The 17,923-nt window shown below is 40.1% G+C and overlaps 1 protein-coding gene across 2 annotated transcripts in view; it reads left to right on the top strand.

Moving 5' to 3' along the window:
* LRRC1 (leucine rich repeat containing 1) overlaps positions 1-5,553 on the top strand; it is a 125,939-nt gene extending 120,386 nt beyond the window's left edge. The window contains exons 12-14 of one of the 2 annotated variants that reach the window (XM_081295766.1): positions 463-635; positions 2,448-2,584; positions 4,117-5,553. In XM_081295766.1, the coding sequence (XP_081151892.1) occupies positions 463-635; positions 2,448-2,584; positions 4,117-4,275 (469 nt within the window). In that variant the 3' untranslated portion in view covers positions 4,276-5,553. The remainder of the gene's footprint in view (positions 1-462; positions 636-2,447; positions 2,585-4,116) is intronic. The other variant, XM_081295767.1, reaches the window with a different exon arrangement.
* Positions 5,554-17,923: the final 12,370 nt, after the last annotated feature.

The raw sequence follows: 17,923 nt of genomic DNA on the forward strand, positions 1-17,923 counted from the left end.
TTGCCAGGTGCTCCTGCCTCATATCAGCCCTGTCAATGAGGCCTGGGACATTAGAGGTAGTAAGAACTTCCAGTTATGCGACTGAGTTTTTATTATTTTAAAATTATTTAATTAAACTATTATTATTTATATTATTATGTTATTTACTTAATTATTATATTTATTATTCTCTTTCTCTCTTTCTAAATTACAAAAGACCTTATATTGTAACTTGTGATTTCCTCATGTTTTGCCCTGTGGCCCAGAGGTCCTCATGAGAGAGCTGGGGGTCAGTGAAGGGAAATGTGGTACCCTACTGAAGAATCACTTTGTGAAGAGCAAATCTAGTATCTTACAATGTCTGATTATACTTTGGAACCCAATCTCAGGAAACTCTTTTTGATTTTCTTCACACTTTTACTGACAAGGGCTGGTTTACTGACAAAGGTTAAGGTTGTGATATCTCCTTTGGTTTGATATCAGGTTGTTGCATCTGCCTTTATCGCTGACTGCCTTGAAATTGAAGGCCCTGTGGTTATCTGACAACCAGTCCCAGCCTCTGCTCACGTTCCAGACAGACACAGACCACAGCACAGGAGAGAAGATTTTAACCTGTGTCTTACTTCCGCAGCTGCCTTCTGAACCTCCTTGCCAAGGTGAATGTAGGGACAGTGTCCACATGACTGCAAGAGTGAACTGGTGTCTTTGCATAAGGCCTCCCATCCCCATGAGTGGTTTTGTTTTGTCTGATCTGCCCTGAGAGCCAGCCTGGGAGAGGTCATTGTGGGGCTCCTCTGGGAAGGTTCCCCTACATCCTTGCAGAAAGGGGGTTATTCACACGTTTTTATCATGTCTGTAATTCTGTAAGCAAATTTTGGTTTTTGAATTATAGCTAAGGCTGAAAAAATAATACTCCAAAACGAGGTAGCAGGATCTTAAAATACAAACTGATAGTTTGGAAGATTAGCAGCTAATACCACTGGCACACTATCCTTAAAGGATTGAGTTATTTTGAGTCATTGTATTTTTGTTTTGTAAATTATGTGATTTTAAAAAATATTCACACTAGTATCAAAATGCCATTTTATTTTTTGCTAATAAATAGACTTTATTCTGCATATTTTATCTAAGAAAAGTTTATTATTTGCAGGTCTGATTTGATTTGCCAAACACTTTCCAGGAAATACCTCAGCTTTCTTGAATACCAGGCAAACATCATTGTGTAGTACCCAAGAAAGAGAGGTTTACCTGATTATCATGCAGTGCACCTGATTTAATGTAATTCCTATTAAAATCACAATGAGGGCTGGGGATGTGGCTCAAGCGGTAGCGCGCTCGCCTGGCATGCGTGCGGCCCGGGTTCGATCCTCAGCACCACATACCAACAAAGATGTTGTGTCCGCCGAGAACTAAAAAAAAAATAAATATTAAAAAAAAATTCTCTCTCTCTCTCTCTCTCTCTCTCTCTCTCTCTCTCTCTCCCCCCCCCTCACTCTCTCTTTAAAAAAAATCACAATGACATTCTTCATAGAATTAGAAAAAGCAATCATTGAAATTTATTTGGAGAAATAAGAAACCCAGAGTAGCCAAAGCAATCCTTAGCAAGAAGAGTGAAGCAGGAGTTGTCATAATACCAGACCTTGAACTATACTACAAAGCTATAGTAACAAAAATAATATGGCATTAGCACCAAAACTGACAAGAATACCAATGGAACAGAATAGAATACACAGAGACACACCCATATAAATACAGCTATCTCATACTAGACAAAGGTGCCAAAAACATATATTGGAGAAAAGATAGCCTCTTCAACAAATGGTGCTGGGAAAACTGGAAATCCCTATGTAGCAAAATGAAATTAAACCCCTATCTCTCACCCTGCATGAAACTCAAAAGTGGATCAAAATGCTATTTTAAATCATTTATGAGAACTGGGTCTGACAGAACTGGAGTACCCTGCGAGAATCAGAGTTCCCATGCAGGGTGTTCCCAAAACCACCTTATGAGTCACAGCTGTGGTAGGTGAGCTTTCAAGACCCTAAGAGAAGAAATGTGATAGAATGTCACTAAAGAAAGAACCAGGTTCCAGCACGTACAGCCACATCGCTGTCAGAGAAATTTGACGAGAATTGTGAAAAAGAGCTCTTGAAGTTATGGACATCTTATAATGAAATAGTAAACATATTCATACTCATTTAGCAGGTGTTTTATATGATCTCAGAATTATGCATCATTAAAAGAAGGGGACAACCCTTCCCAGCACTTTTTTGTTGTTTTGTTTTTGATTTTTTTTTTAACAACAACAGAAACAACAAAGACTTGGAATTGAGACAGTGGTTGCCCATCTTATGTAATATCTCTGGTTCTCTGGGTAGATGCTGCCCATTCAGCCATAGAATTGCAACATGGCTGTTGCCAGTCACACAAACCAGCGTTCCATGCTTATGTGAGATTTGTCTCCACAGAGAATCTGCCCCGCTGTGGTGCCCTGGAGAACTTGGTCAACGACGTCTCTGAGGAAGCTTGGAACGAGCGTGCAGTAAACAGAGTCAGCGCAATCCGATTTTTGGAGGATGAAAAAGATGAAGAAGACAATGAGACGGTATGGAAACAAAAGTTCTTTGCCTTTGTGGAAATTCACAATTCATAATTCTGAGATTCAGAGTGGCACCTAAGAAGGATTTTCTTTGTTTTCATACAGTGATTTTTGCCTTTAGCATTTAGGGATTTTTTTTTAGCAAATAAAACTAGGCACTTCTAGGTACTAAGTCACAAAATGTAAATAAGACACATAAAGCTTTGGGTTTTGTTTTGTTGTGGTTTCAATAATTTATGATGCATTTCTTTCTTTGTGTTCATTTCTTCTTCTTCCAACCTTAAAATTTTCCTCAAAATGGGGATTTCTCTCTCTCTCTCTCTCTCTCTTTTTTTTTTTTTTTTTTTTTTTGGTCAGTGAAGTGTCTTCCTCCACCCTGGCTTGTGGCTATGCTGTAGTATAATTTAGTACTAGACCTCCCTTCTCCTTTATATAACTGGGCCACCTGACCCTCCTGTAGACTACTTGTGGTCATAGTTGGAATTGAAATCAGGAATTGGTGTGAAAAAACCGCTCACCCTTTCTTTCTTTCATACCTGAAATATTTCTTAGACACCCAGCATCTGCAGGAGTCTGCAGTAGCTCTTGACATCTTCCTACCAGTTGACTTTGGCTTTTTAAACTCCTTGTACTAATTAAGATTTTCATAATCATGGGAGTACCTGCAGCCCCCAAAACAAAAGGCAGTTTTTAAATTCTTGCCTATAGTTCTTGTTATTCCAGCTGTCACCAGATAGAATTTGGGGTATTTACAGTAGTAGAGAGCAAAATGGGGATTAGGGATGACCAGACAACTTCAGCATCAGTGTCTCATTAAAGCTGGCCACAAGACTTGTTAAGGTGTCATTATTTCACTGTCTCTGTAATGCACTTCCAGTATTTTGTTAACCTAGCATGGCTCCTGAAACTCCAGGTCAGGCCATTTAATGATATGCTGTTTTATGAGCAAAGGGCATCTAACATTAAATAATACACAGTTTTAAAAATCATCTGTACCCTGTTACTTAACTTCCAGTGCTATAGCATTTATTAGGAGAATGTGAACTTTCACCAGTAGGTCATGTAAATAGCACACTCAGCAGCAAAGTAAGAAATGAAATTCTTTTCTCTTACTCCCCTCTTTCTTCAACACCCATGACTCAATGTTTGAAGGAAGCCAGAACTACATTGAGTGTAAATAGAACATTAAAGTGACTTTAATTTAGGACTTTTGAATTTATTCCTTTCTTTCTCTATACCCCATAATTACATCTTAAATGTTTAAATTTCTCTTCCTAGAAACCTTTATTTTATACTAATCTCCTTTTTAAGTGTTTTTATTCTAAAAGTAACCCTTCTGTCATGACTAGATAAGTTGCATGAAGGCATTTCATCTTCCATTAGCTACCAGTCAGCAGTGGATAATGCACAAAACTCTGAAGAAAGCTTTTCCACCCACACTAGTAAGATTTGTCTTAGAACGCTAACACCTTGAAGCTGCATGTTTTGAAAAAGTCATGGAATAAAACCAAAATTCTTACTCCACTGTTTGTTTTTAGAGAACACTTCTAAGGCGAGCCACTCCACACCCAGGGGAGTTAAAGAACATGAAAAAGACAGTAGAGAATTTACGGAATGATATGAATGCTGCTAAAGGACTGGATTCAAACAAAAACGAGGTCAATCACGCCATCGACCGGGTGACCACTTCCGTGTAGCGTTCGCCTGCAGGTCTTACCTCCGTGTCTTCCCTGCTGTCAAGGTGTTCCTGTCTGCTTCTGAGGAGCCGTGTCTTCACCAGCACCTGCTGTCACCTGCCGCCTCCTGTGGCCAGGGTCCGGGATGCTGCTCCCACCCAGGAAGTGCCTTACTCCTTCCTCTGCCCATCATTGCCCAGCTATCTCCTGGCCTGGTGTTGTGTTGTTGTTTTTTAAATTTCAGTGGTTTGTAATAAGTAGAATACACTACTGTAAACATCTGGCCTTTGTTTTTCTCTTATGTGGGGAAGACGTAGAGCAGGAAGGGAATTTTTATCTTTTTCCTTTCCATACAGTGCTGGGACCTTTTGAACCTAAGTTCTCTTGGACCTACTGATGAGAGCTAGTTTTATGTCTGGGGGGAAAAAAAATCAATACTTTTTTTCTTTTAACCTTTTTTTGGCAGCTCAGATGGTGTAAATTAAAAAAAAAATTGTATAGGTATTTCATAACAAAAATATGTATTTCTTTTTTTGTTATTTTATCCTGAAGACGGTACATATTTTAGTATTTGTGCAGAAGACAAACCAGTCCTAAAGTATTTGTTTTTATTCGTACCATCCACTCGTGCCTTACTGTATCCTGTGTCCTGTCAAACCAGTTGTAAACAATGGCGTCCTCGAGCAGTGAGATCAGAATAGGAACGTGGTACTTTTAAAGCAGTGTTGCATTTTAATCAGTAATCTACCTGGTGGATTTGTTCTTAACCAAAAAGATGAATTATCGATGATTTGTAAATTGTATTGGTTGATTGATTTTTTTTTGAAAAGATGAACCAAAGGATTAAACTGCTAATATTTTGTTTCTTACACTTTAATTTTTCACCAATCTCTTCTAATAAGCGCAGTGTCAGACTATGTCTACTCCAAAGGTGTGTGCCATTTGTATAACAGAGCAGAAAAGCACAAAAAGAGAAAACCAGTTCAGAAATTCAGTGGATAAACAAACTATGTACTGCAAAAGAAAGTATGATTCTTGTTGAAGAAGCTTTAAAAGTTTTATATCCAGATATAAGACCACAATAAAATAACTACTACCATAATAGAAATGTCACTATCTTTACAAGTGCAATTTAATTTGTAAATAGAGTTTAAATCAAAGTCTAACAAAATACTGATTCAAGATTTAATTTTAAATCTGCTAATTTAAGGGGTATGGGGTTTATTTTGGTGTATTTCTGTTGATTTCTTTTTTGTATGCTGTGATAAAAGATAATTGAAAAGTGCCAGTCACTGTGTTGTGTCTGGGAAAATCATGGTTTTTTGGGGGGTGTGGGGTGTGGGGTGGGGGAACTTCTCCATGAAATAAATTCACCGGACATTGTCCATATAGCTTTTTAAAATTAATTGCTACTTTGTGTGTTTATATGATAGCAGATAACTGAGTTCTTTGATAGTGCACTCCCATCCATTAAATATGTTTCCAGTCATTTTCAAGTAGCCTCTGATGGGACCCACATTTCATATGTCCTCCCTCTACACAGGCCAGAGCCCAGGACTACCCTGAGTGCTGGCTCATAATTTGGGGTTGTAGCTATCTGCCAACTGGACTCCTTGAAAACCTGTTTTTAACCAACCAAATGTGATACCTTCTTTTACATTTACTCTGGGTTCACTTAGCTTTTTAGGTTGTATGTATTTTTAAAACTATTTATTGACCTGAAAGTACATGACATATAAGTGGCTTTTGGTTAGTTGGTTTTATGCTTTGCTCCCTAATCCTTGAGTACCCATTTTCTTTCCTCCGTTTTAAGTTTTTGGCATGTTCTGATTTTGTCTAGGCCTAAATAAATGCAATGCCTCTAATGCATGAGCTGATGATAAATAAGCAAAATGGCTTTATTTGGGGACCTGGTGTTTCATCTTAATCTTTTATGCTGGGTGACCCTGTAATGCTCTTTAACTTCGTATGCTGAAACCAACTTAAGCTTCACAATGAAATTAGCACCGACCAAACAGTCCCAACTTGAGAACATACCAAGCATTTTTCAAGAAAGGAAAATGAATTATGTGACAGCATACCTTTCCCTTTGAGGCTAAGTATCAAAAGTTTTTGTTTTTTTCTTGGAGAGTGTTAAAACTGCCAGCTACCACCCTTCCTGTGTGGCCCTTAGGAAGAGGAGGAGTGTTGTTGTTTTATAGTTTGTTTTTGTGAGAGTGACAGGTAGAAGCAGGAAAGGAAGTTAATATGATCTGTTCACCCATTTTTTTTCATAGTCCTTTATTCCTTCTTTTTAACAAGGATTTACACCTTGACAAATAAAATAGTCAAAAGAAACTAGATGGAATTAAATCATCGAAGTCATTGATGATAAAAGGAGTGACAATAAAAAATTGCAAATTAATTGCCAGACTTTTTTTTTTTTTCTGGAAAGTTTGGAGGAATATATCTAACTATCTAATAGTGTACTAGTTGGCTATCTGTGAGGGAAGGAGGAAGTGGAATTGCTTTCAACAGCCTCCCAGAGAAAGCAGCCCTTCCCGCCATCTGTGATGAGATTTACCACAACTGCCTGAGAAGATGCACTTAATGGATGGTGTGACGGCTGGGAGAAATTCTTTCAGTGTCAGAAAGTGACTCTGAACAGCCAGGCCCATCCTTATAAAACTGGCCAGCACACTGCCACAGGCTTACTGGGTGTGTGGTAAGGCTGCTCAACCTTTTCAAGAGAGACTGTGCACTGGAGCTGCTTACTAATAGAAGGTGGTTAGGGATATCGCAGCTCAGTGACATCCTCAGAGAGTTGAAATCTCACTTCACCAATTATTGTTGACTTAGCTCCTCCAACTTTCCAAAGAGCCAATTAAGCAAAACAAAACATCTTTTTATTATGGAAAATTCAAAACATAACGAACAGAATTGCATAGTGGACCTTCATTTACCCATCACCCACCTTAAAAAATTATCAATAGAAGATCAACACTGAGTCTTTTTAGAGGGACAAAATTATGTTTTAAAATACATCTGTAAGAAGTTATGATGGCACAATGATTTTTTTTTTTAAGAGCAGAGAGCAAGTGTACCCTTTAAAGTAGCACTTTGGAGTTAAAATTTTTGTGTCAACACAGCATGCCATTGGAATCCTATGCATATGGAGACAGGTTGGACTCCCGGTCTGCCACACAGATTGGAGTAAACTGTTTGACCTCTCTAGCCTCAGGTCCTTCATCTCTAAAATGGAGCAGAATACTTCTTAAAGGTTTAGAGGGAGAACTAAATGGATACATAAAACAAACTCTCAGGAAGCGGGTGGCTGCTGCTATTACAGATCTTGCTATTACAGTGTCACGTTAACAGCTCTCTGGTTCCTGTCAGCCAGCTAACAGTATGTCATCAGGTGGGCAGTGTTCTCAGGAACAAGGACACATACTACTTCTGACAAGGAAGACTTTGCCTGAAAACTTTTTTCCTCCACCATTTTTATCTATAGACCCCTGGGTTATGTAATGTGTGAAGGAATCTTAATTTGTCCATTGGGCTTATTTAGTGGTAGGTTTAGAAATGGTCTCTGAAACCTCCTCGTTTTAACTGGACTTAATAACTAGTTCTCAAGGTAGAACTAATTTCTACCAAGAAACCATCATACACTGGTTGAGAAAAGGCTCTGTGTTCCACAAAATGTCCCCACCTTTTCCATGTCCTCTGTTTCCTAGACTTGGGTTTGTGGTGCTCATTGTCTTTTTATTTCACCCCAGATTTTCATAGATTTCTCCTTTTTCACCTCTTGCTGTGTGACAGCAAAAAGCTCTGAGGCTTTTCTATATCAAGAGAAACAAGTAGACTTAAAACATGGGTCATCCATGGAGAAAAATCTACTGGGAGAAAAAGCACACGCTGACTTGGAGAGTGGGGCATATGCCTATCTTCCTGGGGTGTTTTCTTCTTTTAAGAGCAGACAGCCGATGGGCCAAGGAAGCCAACCAGAAGAACCTGACCTGGTTACGTCTGTTCAGCAGGCTGTGAGGAGAGTTGGAGTTGAGTTTTTTGTGCCTGTCAGTTAGCCAAGGTGTAATTTTAAACTGTGAGAGTGAGCAGTCACTGTGACAGGCATGGCCCTTAGCCAAGGACTGTCAGAGTTCTGACTGGGCGAGAATCTGATTGGGTTGAATATCCGCGTCTCTTTTGAGGTGTCAGCATCTAACTTCTAACCCCAATGAGCTGCCCAGGTTGTAGGAAGTGCTCCCATTTATGAGCACTTTATAGGTGCCCACACAGCTCACTGAATATGGTCAGTCTCAATTTTCCAGGACAATCTCGTGAGGTAGATGGTAGCATTTCCATTTTGCAAGGGCGAAAATTAAGACTCAATTTATAATTTGCCCACGATCAAATAATAAATGACAAAATTTGAATTTAAATTCACATCTCAGTTGACCAGTATCTGTTTGTCCAATGACTTCTTTATTTTGCTTTGCCCTCCCCCCACACCCAGCCAAAATACTGCAAACCTGTAATTAATTTAGAGTCATATTTATCATAGTGATGATTGTTCTGGTGAGTTAGGTCTAGGTTATAGACAGAGATTGGCATGAACCTGAGTGAAGTTTATGCAGAGCTGGGTCTTCATTTGTGTCTAGTTGTGTTTGCAAATGCTCTGACTTCGTACCCTCCAAACCTCCCACCCAACCCCATCCTGTTGTCCAAGGTAAGAGCTATGGAAATGTCAGTAGTTCTTTTCTTTATCAAATTGCATTGTTAATCATAAGAAACTTTGGAAATAACTTATATGGTTAGTGGGTGACCAGAAAAATACTGATATTCGTTTTCAACATCCACTGAAGTGACAGTTCAGCAACCTGTTCTCAGATAGCTTTGACATGTTCCCAAAATCGGCAGTTAGCTCTAGAGTGAGCTAATTAGTTAGGAATGATTTTTTTTTTAACCTCACTACCTTTAATAGCTTGCCCTTGGAGAAAAGACAGATAATGAATATTTGGAAATCTGCAGTGCTGCAGATCAACCTTCATGCAGTTGGGGGTGGAGGGATAAGAAAGGTGACTGACTCATGGTTTATTATTTAAAATCCTCCTTAAAAAAAAAGCATTGTTGTGAAAGATTTGACAAATAATGATTGCTCTAATTTAGGAATTAGCTCTTAATCAAAGAAATAGAAAACTTGTGTGACTAAGCAGTATAATTTTATTTGACACTGGCTCTACTGCCCTGTTGGTATCAGATAGAGGAGGCCTTGTGCAGTCTTCCCCTGGCAAAGAAGCAGGCTTGTCCCAGGGTGTAACAGCATGACACCCTACACCCCCGATACCACATAAGTACCGTCTACAAACACTCTCTTTAGGTGATTTCTCAAGGTAAGTCATAAAGGATGTTTTACTGCTTTAAAAAAAGCAGCTTACTAAAAGTTGCCCAAGCAACCCATGGGACAGTACTTCACTTAGCACCTGAAGAAAACATTCATTGGAAATTGACTCTCCTGGGAGACCTTTGTTGGAGTCTGGGTCCCAGGTGTCCTGTGTTCCTGCTCACACACCTGGCTGCAGTTTCCCGCCCCTCCTCCAGCTGTAGGTGTGTGTGCTTGTTTATTTAAACCTTGCTCAGCACTGCTTGGAAAAACAAAACAACACACTTACTTGTCCAGGCATTGAAAGTTCTTCCTGAATGTTGTCCTGCCCATTGGCCCAGAGGCATAATGGGTGGGGTGAGTTTCGGGGTAACTTTGGGAAGTTTCGAGAACAGGCTGTGGGCTGGGTCTGTTGGGTGGGGGTTGTCTATGGTTCCAATCATTTTGGAACATCTGAGGGTCAGGAGCATTGCCATAGATGGCTGTGGGAGCTGACATGCTCCCCGCTCTGCGTTCCCGGGGAGGCATTTTGCAGAGGCTGAAAGTTATTAAGTAACCCTCATCCATTCTGGTTTCTCTTACCTGGACACCTGAAAGGTGTGCAGTGTAGAAAAACCACTAGCAGGTGAAACATCTATTCCCTTCCAACAATAGCTTCCTGTCTTCATTTTGATGCCTGTTAGGCAAAAGTGGTGTGGCCCTGGGACCTATGTAGAAGCAGTTCAGTGAAACCCATTGTTTGTCATTTGTGGCAATTCGACTCTGGGCAAATTGCCTAACCTTCTGTTCCATACCTCAAGTGTAGCAAATTCACAGAGTCGGTAGTTTGTTAGAAGAAACAGTGTCAAGAACAAATATGAAGCTCTGGTGTGGTTCCTTTCCTACCTGTGTTAGTTTTACATTGCTCAATGTGAGGGACCACACTGTCATGTCTCTACCTTTAGCTCCTTAGCGTGGCTGAGCTTATCTCGCTCATCAACATAGAACTTGGCATCTATTATAGTATCCTTTTTACAATAATATTGCATAGCAATGATCAAACTTGGGCATGCATCAGATTGCTGAGCCCTGTTCCCAGAGTCTCTGATTCAGTAGATCTGGGGTAGAGCCCAGGAATTTGCATTTCTAACAAGTTCCCAGCTGTTGCTGCTGTTGCTGCTGCTGCTGCTGCTGCTCCTCCAGGAAATACACTTAAGAGAACCACTGCTCTAGTGTAATGAAACTTGCACCTATTTAATGCTATGACCTGGGTGGGGGTAGGGTGGGGTTTCTTGATTTCTTCAAGCCTTGGTTAACTCATTTGCAAAGTGGAAATAATACCAAGACTTTGTAGAGAATTAGATGACAAGTAGAGTAGAAGGTTCTTACTGGTTAACAGGTCTTTTATTACCCTGAAGCATATGCACAGTGGCTCCATATGTAGGCATAAGAGCATTTTGATATTTTTAGCCTTGTGCTGACTTTTAGGCTCTTGTTAGCATACACAAAAGGTTGTGGATGCTGATGGCCAGATGGGGTTAGATTATATTCATACTTCCTGACTTGACTGATGGCATATTAGCTCACATGCTAGTCTCCCAGTGAGCAAGAACCAAGTCTTACTCATTTGTGGGTCTGTGCCTGATAATCAGTCCAAAGATCTCCAAATCCACAACCTGCCCCTCTAGCTGGGAAAATCTCCCAATCATGGATCTCAAACTTGGAAACACCTAACATCAGGTTCCCAAACCTCACCTGTGTTCTTCGTGCAGCCTGACAATCATTAGGAGCCTTAGCAAACCAAAGTCAGATCACCTCATTCAACTGTTCCAAGTCTTCTTACTTTCCCCTAATCTATTATTCCCCATCTCATCCTCAGAATTGGGTACCTGATATGGACTGATAGATAAGTTTTAAAAGTTACCCCTTTTATTGTTTAAAGAAAAATCATCAAACTACCTTTCAAGAATTCTGAGTAGTAGTGATAATCATTTAACACATCATGATTTCAAATTTGTGAATTTTTAGTATGTGTTTAATGGATGGTCCCTTTGTAGATGATATTCTTCCCTGTTCCTCAGTTTGCTTCAAGAGCATCATCAAACTTTTTCGATACCCCAATTAGAATAGTAAAGTCCCAGGGTTCTGTGGGACTGTGGACCACTGACTGGTCTATATTTTTTTTGTAAATAAAGTTTCCTTGAACTTGGTCACACCCATGTTTTAATGTACAGAGACCCAATAGCCCTCAAAACCTAAAATATTTACTGTCTCTTTACAGACAAATCACCTGCTACTTTTGCCACCAGGGGGCATTGGGCATGCTGCTTGCTTATTACAGCTAGGTACAAATCTAAGCACCCTGATCTTGGCTACCATGTCAACTGACCTCAGAAAGCCTGTGCCTTGAACCCTGCCAAAAGCATAGCCTACCCTGTCAACATTAGGATACTCTATGACACATACCAGGGACTATCCCCTTGTCAGACTATTCAGAAGCTGGAGTGTACCCTTGGCACCATTTCTGGGTCCTATGACTGTTATAGGACTGCCTGAGCAACATCATTTCATGACTAGTAGGGGGCACGTATGAAAATACTTAGCATCCTGTAGGAAGATGTGCAATATTTTAAAAATGGTTAAAGCAACCCATTAAGGGATTGTCTGAATGTTACCCTTATATTATAGAACAAAGTCAGGCTTTATCACTGTTCTCTTTAGATCTTACTCCTCATTACAATTAGCTCTCCCAGCCACTCTCTGATTTTCTCTCTCAGAGCTTGCTCTAACAATGATCCATTTTGCCCCATATTACCAGCTACTTCTATAAACATCTTTAAATCCCATCCTAAATAGGCAAAAGAGCCTTGATTTTAAGTCTGTCCACACCCATCTCCCTTTTTTATTCTGTTCTTTTTCTTCCTGCTTCCAAATTTCATGCACCACTACAAAATCTCTCTCCATCCCTGAACCTCCACACTCTGCTCCTACAGGCAAGATGATGTTGATCCCAGATTCAATTCCTAGAGACCTGTGCTGAGTAATGGTCAGTGGGCAGTGGTCATCAGTATGGAACTCTCAGGCCTGAGCTGATCCAGGACACAGCATAGGTCTAAGTCCAGAGCAAATCATTCTGCAAGCATCTAAGGATCAGGTGTCTCTACTGCAAGGTTATGATAATTTTTTTCTTTCTGGACTCTACTTGTTAGTGAGTCTCTCTCATGTCAAAGGGACTCTTGGTTTTATCACCAACCTGTCAAAAAGAAACAATAGCTCCTCTTTACTGAGCTATCATGTGTCAGTATGCAGTTCACATACTAGCTCTATCCAGTTTTATTCTCACAATGCTGTGAGCTGGTGACATTATCCACATTTGAATGGTTAGGAAACTGAGGCATAAATAAAGAATGGACTTTCCCATGGTTGCAGCTCTTGTGCTCGCAGCCAAGTTTGTTTAGGGATTCCAATGACCACTTCCAGGGGTAGCCCTGGTCCTAATGTTTGCAAAACTCTCAGAACAAATTAAATCAGGGGTGGTAATGGTAGAAAGACAGACATAGAAGTACAAGCTACTCTAGTCCAACTCTCAATTGGTTCCACCAAGTTAGCTGTCCCCCCAAGATTGGCTATTGACTGTGAGGGAGAGAAGAGTCAAATTGAATAAAAGGGAAGTGGTAGCAAATCCTTCTAGGAAGCTTCTCGCCAATTAGCATTTATGATCTTTTGCAATTGGTAAGAAGTGATGGAGGAACCTCATTCACTTATGACAAGGTGGGAGGCAGGAAGGGAAAAGTGAGATGTAGTGGGTGTTTGTGTTGATGGAGTGAGGAAGGCGCAATGATGAGAGAGAGATTGGGTTTGTAAACAGGGCTTGTTGATGATAACAGAAGAGACAAGAAATTTGCCTAGTTGACAGGCCTATTATGAAAATTAACTTTTGAAATGGAAATATAGTTTCACAATGTCTTTTTCACTCTGGGGAAGAAAGGTAATATTATGGAATTAGAACCTTGTGTGTTCCCCCCCCCCATCCTATAAAAATTCAAGGGATAAGTTTCACCCAACCTGGGAGTGTTTTCAATAGAGATCCACATTCTCTTTACCACCTGACAATGTATTTGGACTACATGTCCCCAAATTTATACATCACATTAGGTTAATCACTGGAGACCTCTGCCTGCTTCTCGGGTTATAGCATTCAGGTGGAATACAACCAAACTAAGCAATTGGGGATTTTCCAGTACTATGGCTGAGATAAACTTTCCTGTGAACTTTCTAAATTCTCGGCACAGCCCCTCTTCTGAGATTTGAACAAATGTACAGGCATTATTTCTAAATCCTTGGGTAGCTTGGTGCTCAGCTTTCAATTTCTGAAAAATTTTCTTCACAATCTTTGAGGAGAAAATAAGGAAATTGTTTCCTGATTACTTTTAAAAACTTATTCTAAAAACCTATTTGCTTTTGGATTTTGCTTTACTGTTGAGTCTCTGGGAAATAGACTGAGAGGTGGAGGTCTGTAGGCAGGAGGCTTACTGGGGAGTGCTTACAGCAATACATGATTATTATTGTCATTATTACTATTATTTTGGTACTGGGGATTAAAACCAGGGGCATTTTACCACTGAGCTACATCCTCAGCCTTTGCTCATTTATTATTTTTTACTTTGAGAAAATAATTGATAGATCCCATAGTTCTTTGATTTCCTACATTCTCTATCTTCTCCTTACAATCATATTAAAAAAGCACGTGTGCCTTTAGCATTGTGCTTGAAATATGCCTGGGGAATTAGAGAAATAATCCTTTTCATCCTGCTAAAATGTTCAAAGAAGCATGATCCCTTTGATTTTTGACAAATCACACAATTACATTTTATGTGCATGCCAAACAATGTCATAAAATTAAAATTGACTTTATGCACAACAATTCCAATATTTAAACATTAAAATATTTAAAGATTTTTAATCACCCCTTGGCCTTCTCCTCACCAAAAGAGCTGGCTAGATGAGTAAACATGTTTGTGCTGTTTTCTATTTTCATTTTGTGGCGAAAGTTATCTTGTAAACAGAAATAACCACTCTCCTCAGCATAATCATGTGAACCACAGGGTTGTTTATGAGCACTGGTATTTCTGCAAGGAATTCTGCTGCCTATTGTCCCTATTTAACGGATTAAAATGCTTTTTATATTCTAAAATCATACCTTATGCAGTCCTTTACTACACAATGGAGATCATGCTAGAAATAGGTCCCCAAATCAAAATTTGGAACAGAAGTTATGATAAGACATTGTGAAGAAGATCAACCATGGCCACCATAATTGAGAAACTTCTCTCCTCAGAAGACACACAAGAAGGAAAAGCAGGAAAAGAGATAATGCCTCACACATGAGCAAAAAATTTTTATAGCCAGACAGGATCACAACCACAATGTAGTATCAGTTTCATCCTAATGAGGTTCTAAGTTTGCAATCTTTGTATATTGCTCTATGGGAAAACATCTCCTATTTTAAACTTAACTAAATGTAATTTTTATATTTGAAAAATTAAACTTCTATGAGTTTTGAAGTGCATGGATATTTGGTTCAAAGTCTGCCTTGCTTTTGATGCTTCATGTTTTTGATGTTTTCATTGCTATCTTGTTTGTTTTTTACTGTGCTGGTTTGTTGACTTGTAAATGGTTTTGGGTCAGCTATAAATGAAAATGTGGGTTAAGGCGACATTGCAGAACCAAGGAAGAAAGATGGGAGACAGAGGAGTGAAGGACAGGAAGAGAGACACAAGAGCGTAAGGGGTGGGAGACAGACTTCACACAGAAGAGACAGGTCCACCAGGTGAAGCCATCTGGCAGGTGGAAAGAGCTCTGATTCAGGTTCAAATCAGGACCTAGCACCTCATTATGTGGCTGAAGTGTGTCCATCAGTCAACCAATATTTACCAAGTTCCTTTTACACACTGCAATGACAATTGTGAGGCCTTGGCAAGTGCCCTTGACAAGTTACTTCAAGGCTCTCAACCTCATTTCTGCATTTGCATTAGATTGTGCTTATTGTATAGGGTTCTTAGAAGGAAACACCAATGTGTGTTAAGTAACACACTCAGACCTTAGAGTCATTTCTAGTTTTTTGAGTGTTTTCAGCTGACTCACTTTGGCATGCTATTTGTATCTAAGCTTCCAGGATCTCACCGTTCCTCCATCCATTCCCAACTAATTATCGAATGGTCTATTTTCTAGATTATGTTTAGGGTGCAGAGACCTCAAATACAGTCTATCCCCAAGTAGTTGAATTTTCTTCCAGTTTCCCAAATGCAGAGTGTGTATGTGTGTGTGTGTGCGTGTGCGCACACCCCTTCTGTTTACTTTATAGCATTGCCATACACAGAGTCATCCCAGCCAGACACCAAGATCCCCACCGTCCCTGTCTCTCCATTCTACCACTTTTACCTCCTCAGCTCTCATCCTCACTTCCCTGTCCCCATCTCCTAGTTCATGCCCTTGTGATCTCTCCCTCGATCCCATGCTGTGATATGTGGCCACATGGGCATAAATATTTGGGGACCATTCAAACTGATATTTTACATTTATGTTTAATTATTTTAGAAGATGGGGCTGTAGGAAGGAGGGCCATGGGCACTGTGGCTACTGTAAGATCTGGAGAACTCTGTGCTGCCTCCCACTTCCATACCTCACATGGCTCAACAGTCGTTCATCAATGAACTCAGACCACACACACACACACACACACACACACACACATGAACACACACACGCACACACACATACACACACTTTGGAAGGTGGTTTATGGTTCAAGCATGCCCTTCAGGAACTTAAGTGTATAGCAGCTCACAAAATGTTTATTTTAACTTTATTTAATCTTCTCCCTTAGAAAAGTTTGGGTGAATATTATTCTCTCAATCTTATGAAACTCTTAAAGGATGTTTTAACACCTGGAACAGCTCATCAACCTACCCATTGGTATGCATTCTCACTTTTCATTTACCATATTTCATAGAATCTGAGATGCCGTTTTGGCAAGATGCACCAGGTTTTATTTTACCACTAGCAGAAAAAAAAACACTGCCAAGAATAAGGAGTTGAAGAAGAAACCCCCAAAGTGAGACACCTGAAGTCTGTAGGGCAGTGAAAGAGAAAGGAGAAGCACATACCCCACCCGCAAAAAAAAAAAAAAAAAAAAAAAAAAAAAAAAGAGGTCAGAAAGGAAACATTGCTCGTTGGTGGAGACAGGGAAGAGAGAAATTTCCCTTGAGAACTTGAACCAGGGGCTGTTACTTGGTTTATGGCTCAAATTTATACAAATTATAGTTGAACAAAATCTCAAGCAGAGAATTTAATTCAGAGTTGTATCCTGTTGAGAATGCCCCTAGATTAGTGGAAGAAGTAGATGCAAGCATGCAATTTTAATCTAGGCTGACAGTGACTATAAGATGAATCCTGGTTTCAGAGATGTCAGAAAGTGAATATATATGTATCTTAGAGCAGATAAAGCATGGTAGTGATGAACTGCCGCTGGAACCACGGCCAAGTGGGTAGATACCGCATTTCCCAGCCTCCTCTATGGCAAGGTGGTGTCTGGTATCTGAGGCTGAGAGTGGGTGAACATTCTCTCCTACTTCTTTTCCTTGGCTGGAAAATGGAGACCATGGCAGTGGCCTCCCTGGACCAGTGTGAAAGGTCCCTGAGGAATATATTGGAACTAGACATTCTAGCCTGGGGGCCTGGATGCCCTGAGACTTAGAGACATCTATTTGCCCAAGACCCAGGTTGGCTATACAGTAAAGGGTCAGAACATAAATATTTTAGACTTTTCTGGCCATAGAGTCTCTGTTGCAACTCTGTCCCTAGGGAAGGGAAGCAGGTGTAGCCATAAGGGAAATTAATGTGCATGCCTATGTTTCTATAAAACTTTATTCACAAAACAAGTGGCAGTCTGGAGGTGGCCCCAGGCTGTTGTTGACTGACCCCTGCCTCCAACCATGCTCAGGTGTGGACGACATTATGTGACACACACAGAAGCATCTGTATTACTTAAGTCACTATATTTTGGTTTTCCTTGGCATAGTTATCCTGTATCCTAATGAATGTGGCCTTCATCACAGATTAACACAACTGACCCAACTGAACCTGACTCGACTCTACTCAGGATTGGGCAGTCATCACCTGGTGTCCCTGCTTTCAGTTTCAAAATCCCATGTGCCCTTCTAACCTGCCAACCAGATGGGTCTTTCTAAAATACATGCCTCATTTGTTTCCATTCATTAAAGTGCTCTATGTTTACTATTCCCAAAGGGTAATAAAGGGCAACCTCCTGGG

Source organism: Spermophilus citellus, assembly GCF_964194105.1.
Source record: "Spermophilus citellus genome assembly, chromosome: 5".
Taxonomy (NCBI): Eukaryota; Metazoa; Chordata; class Mammalia; order Rodentia; family Sciuridae; genus Spermophilus; species Spermophilus citellus.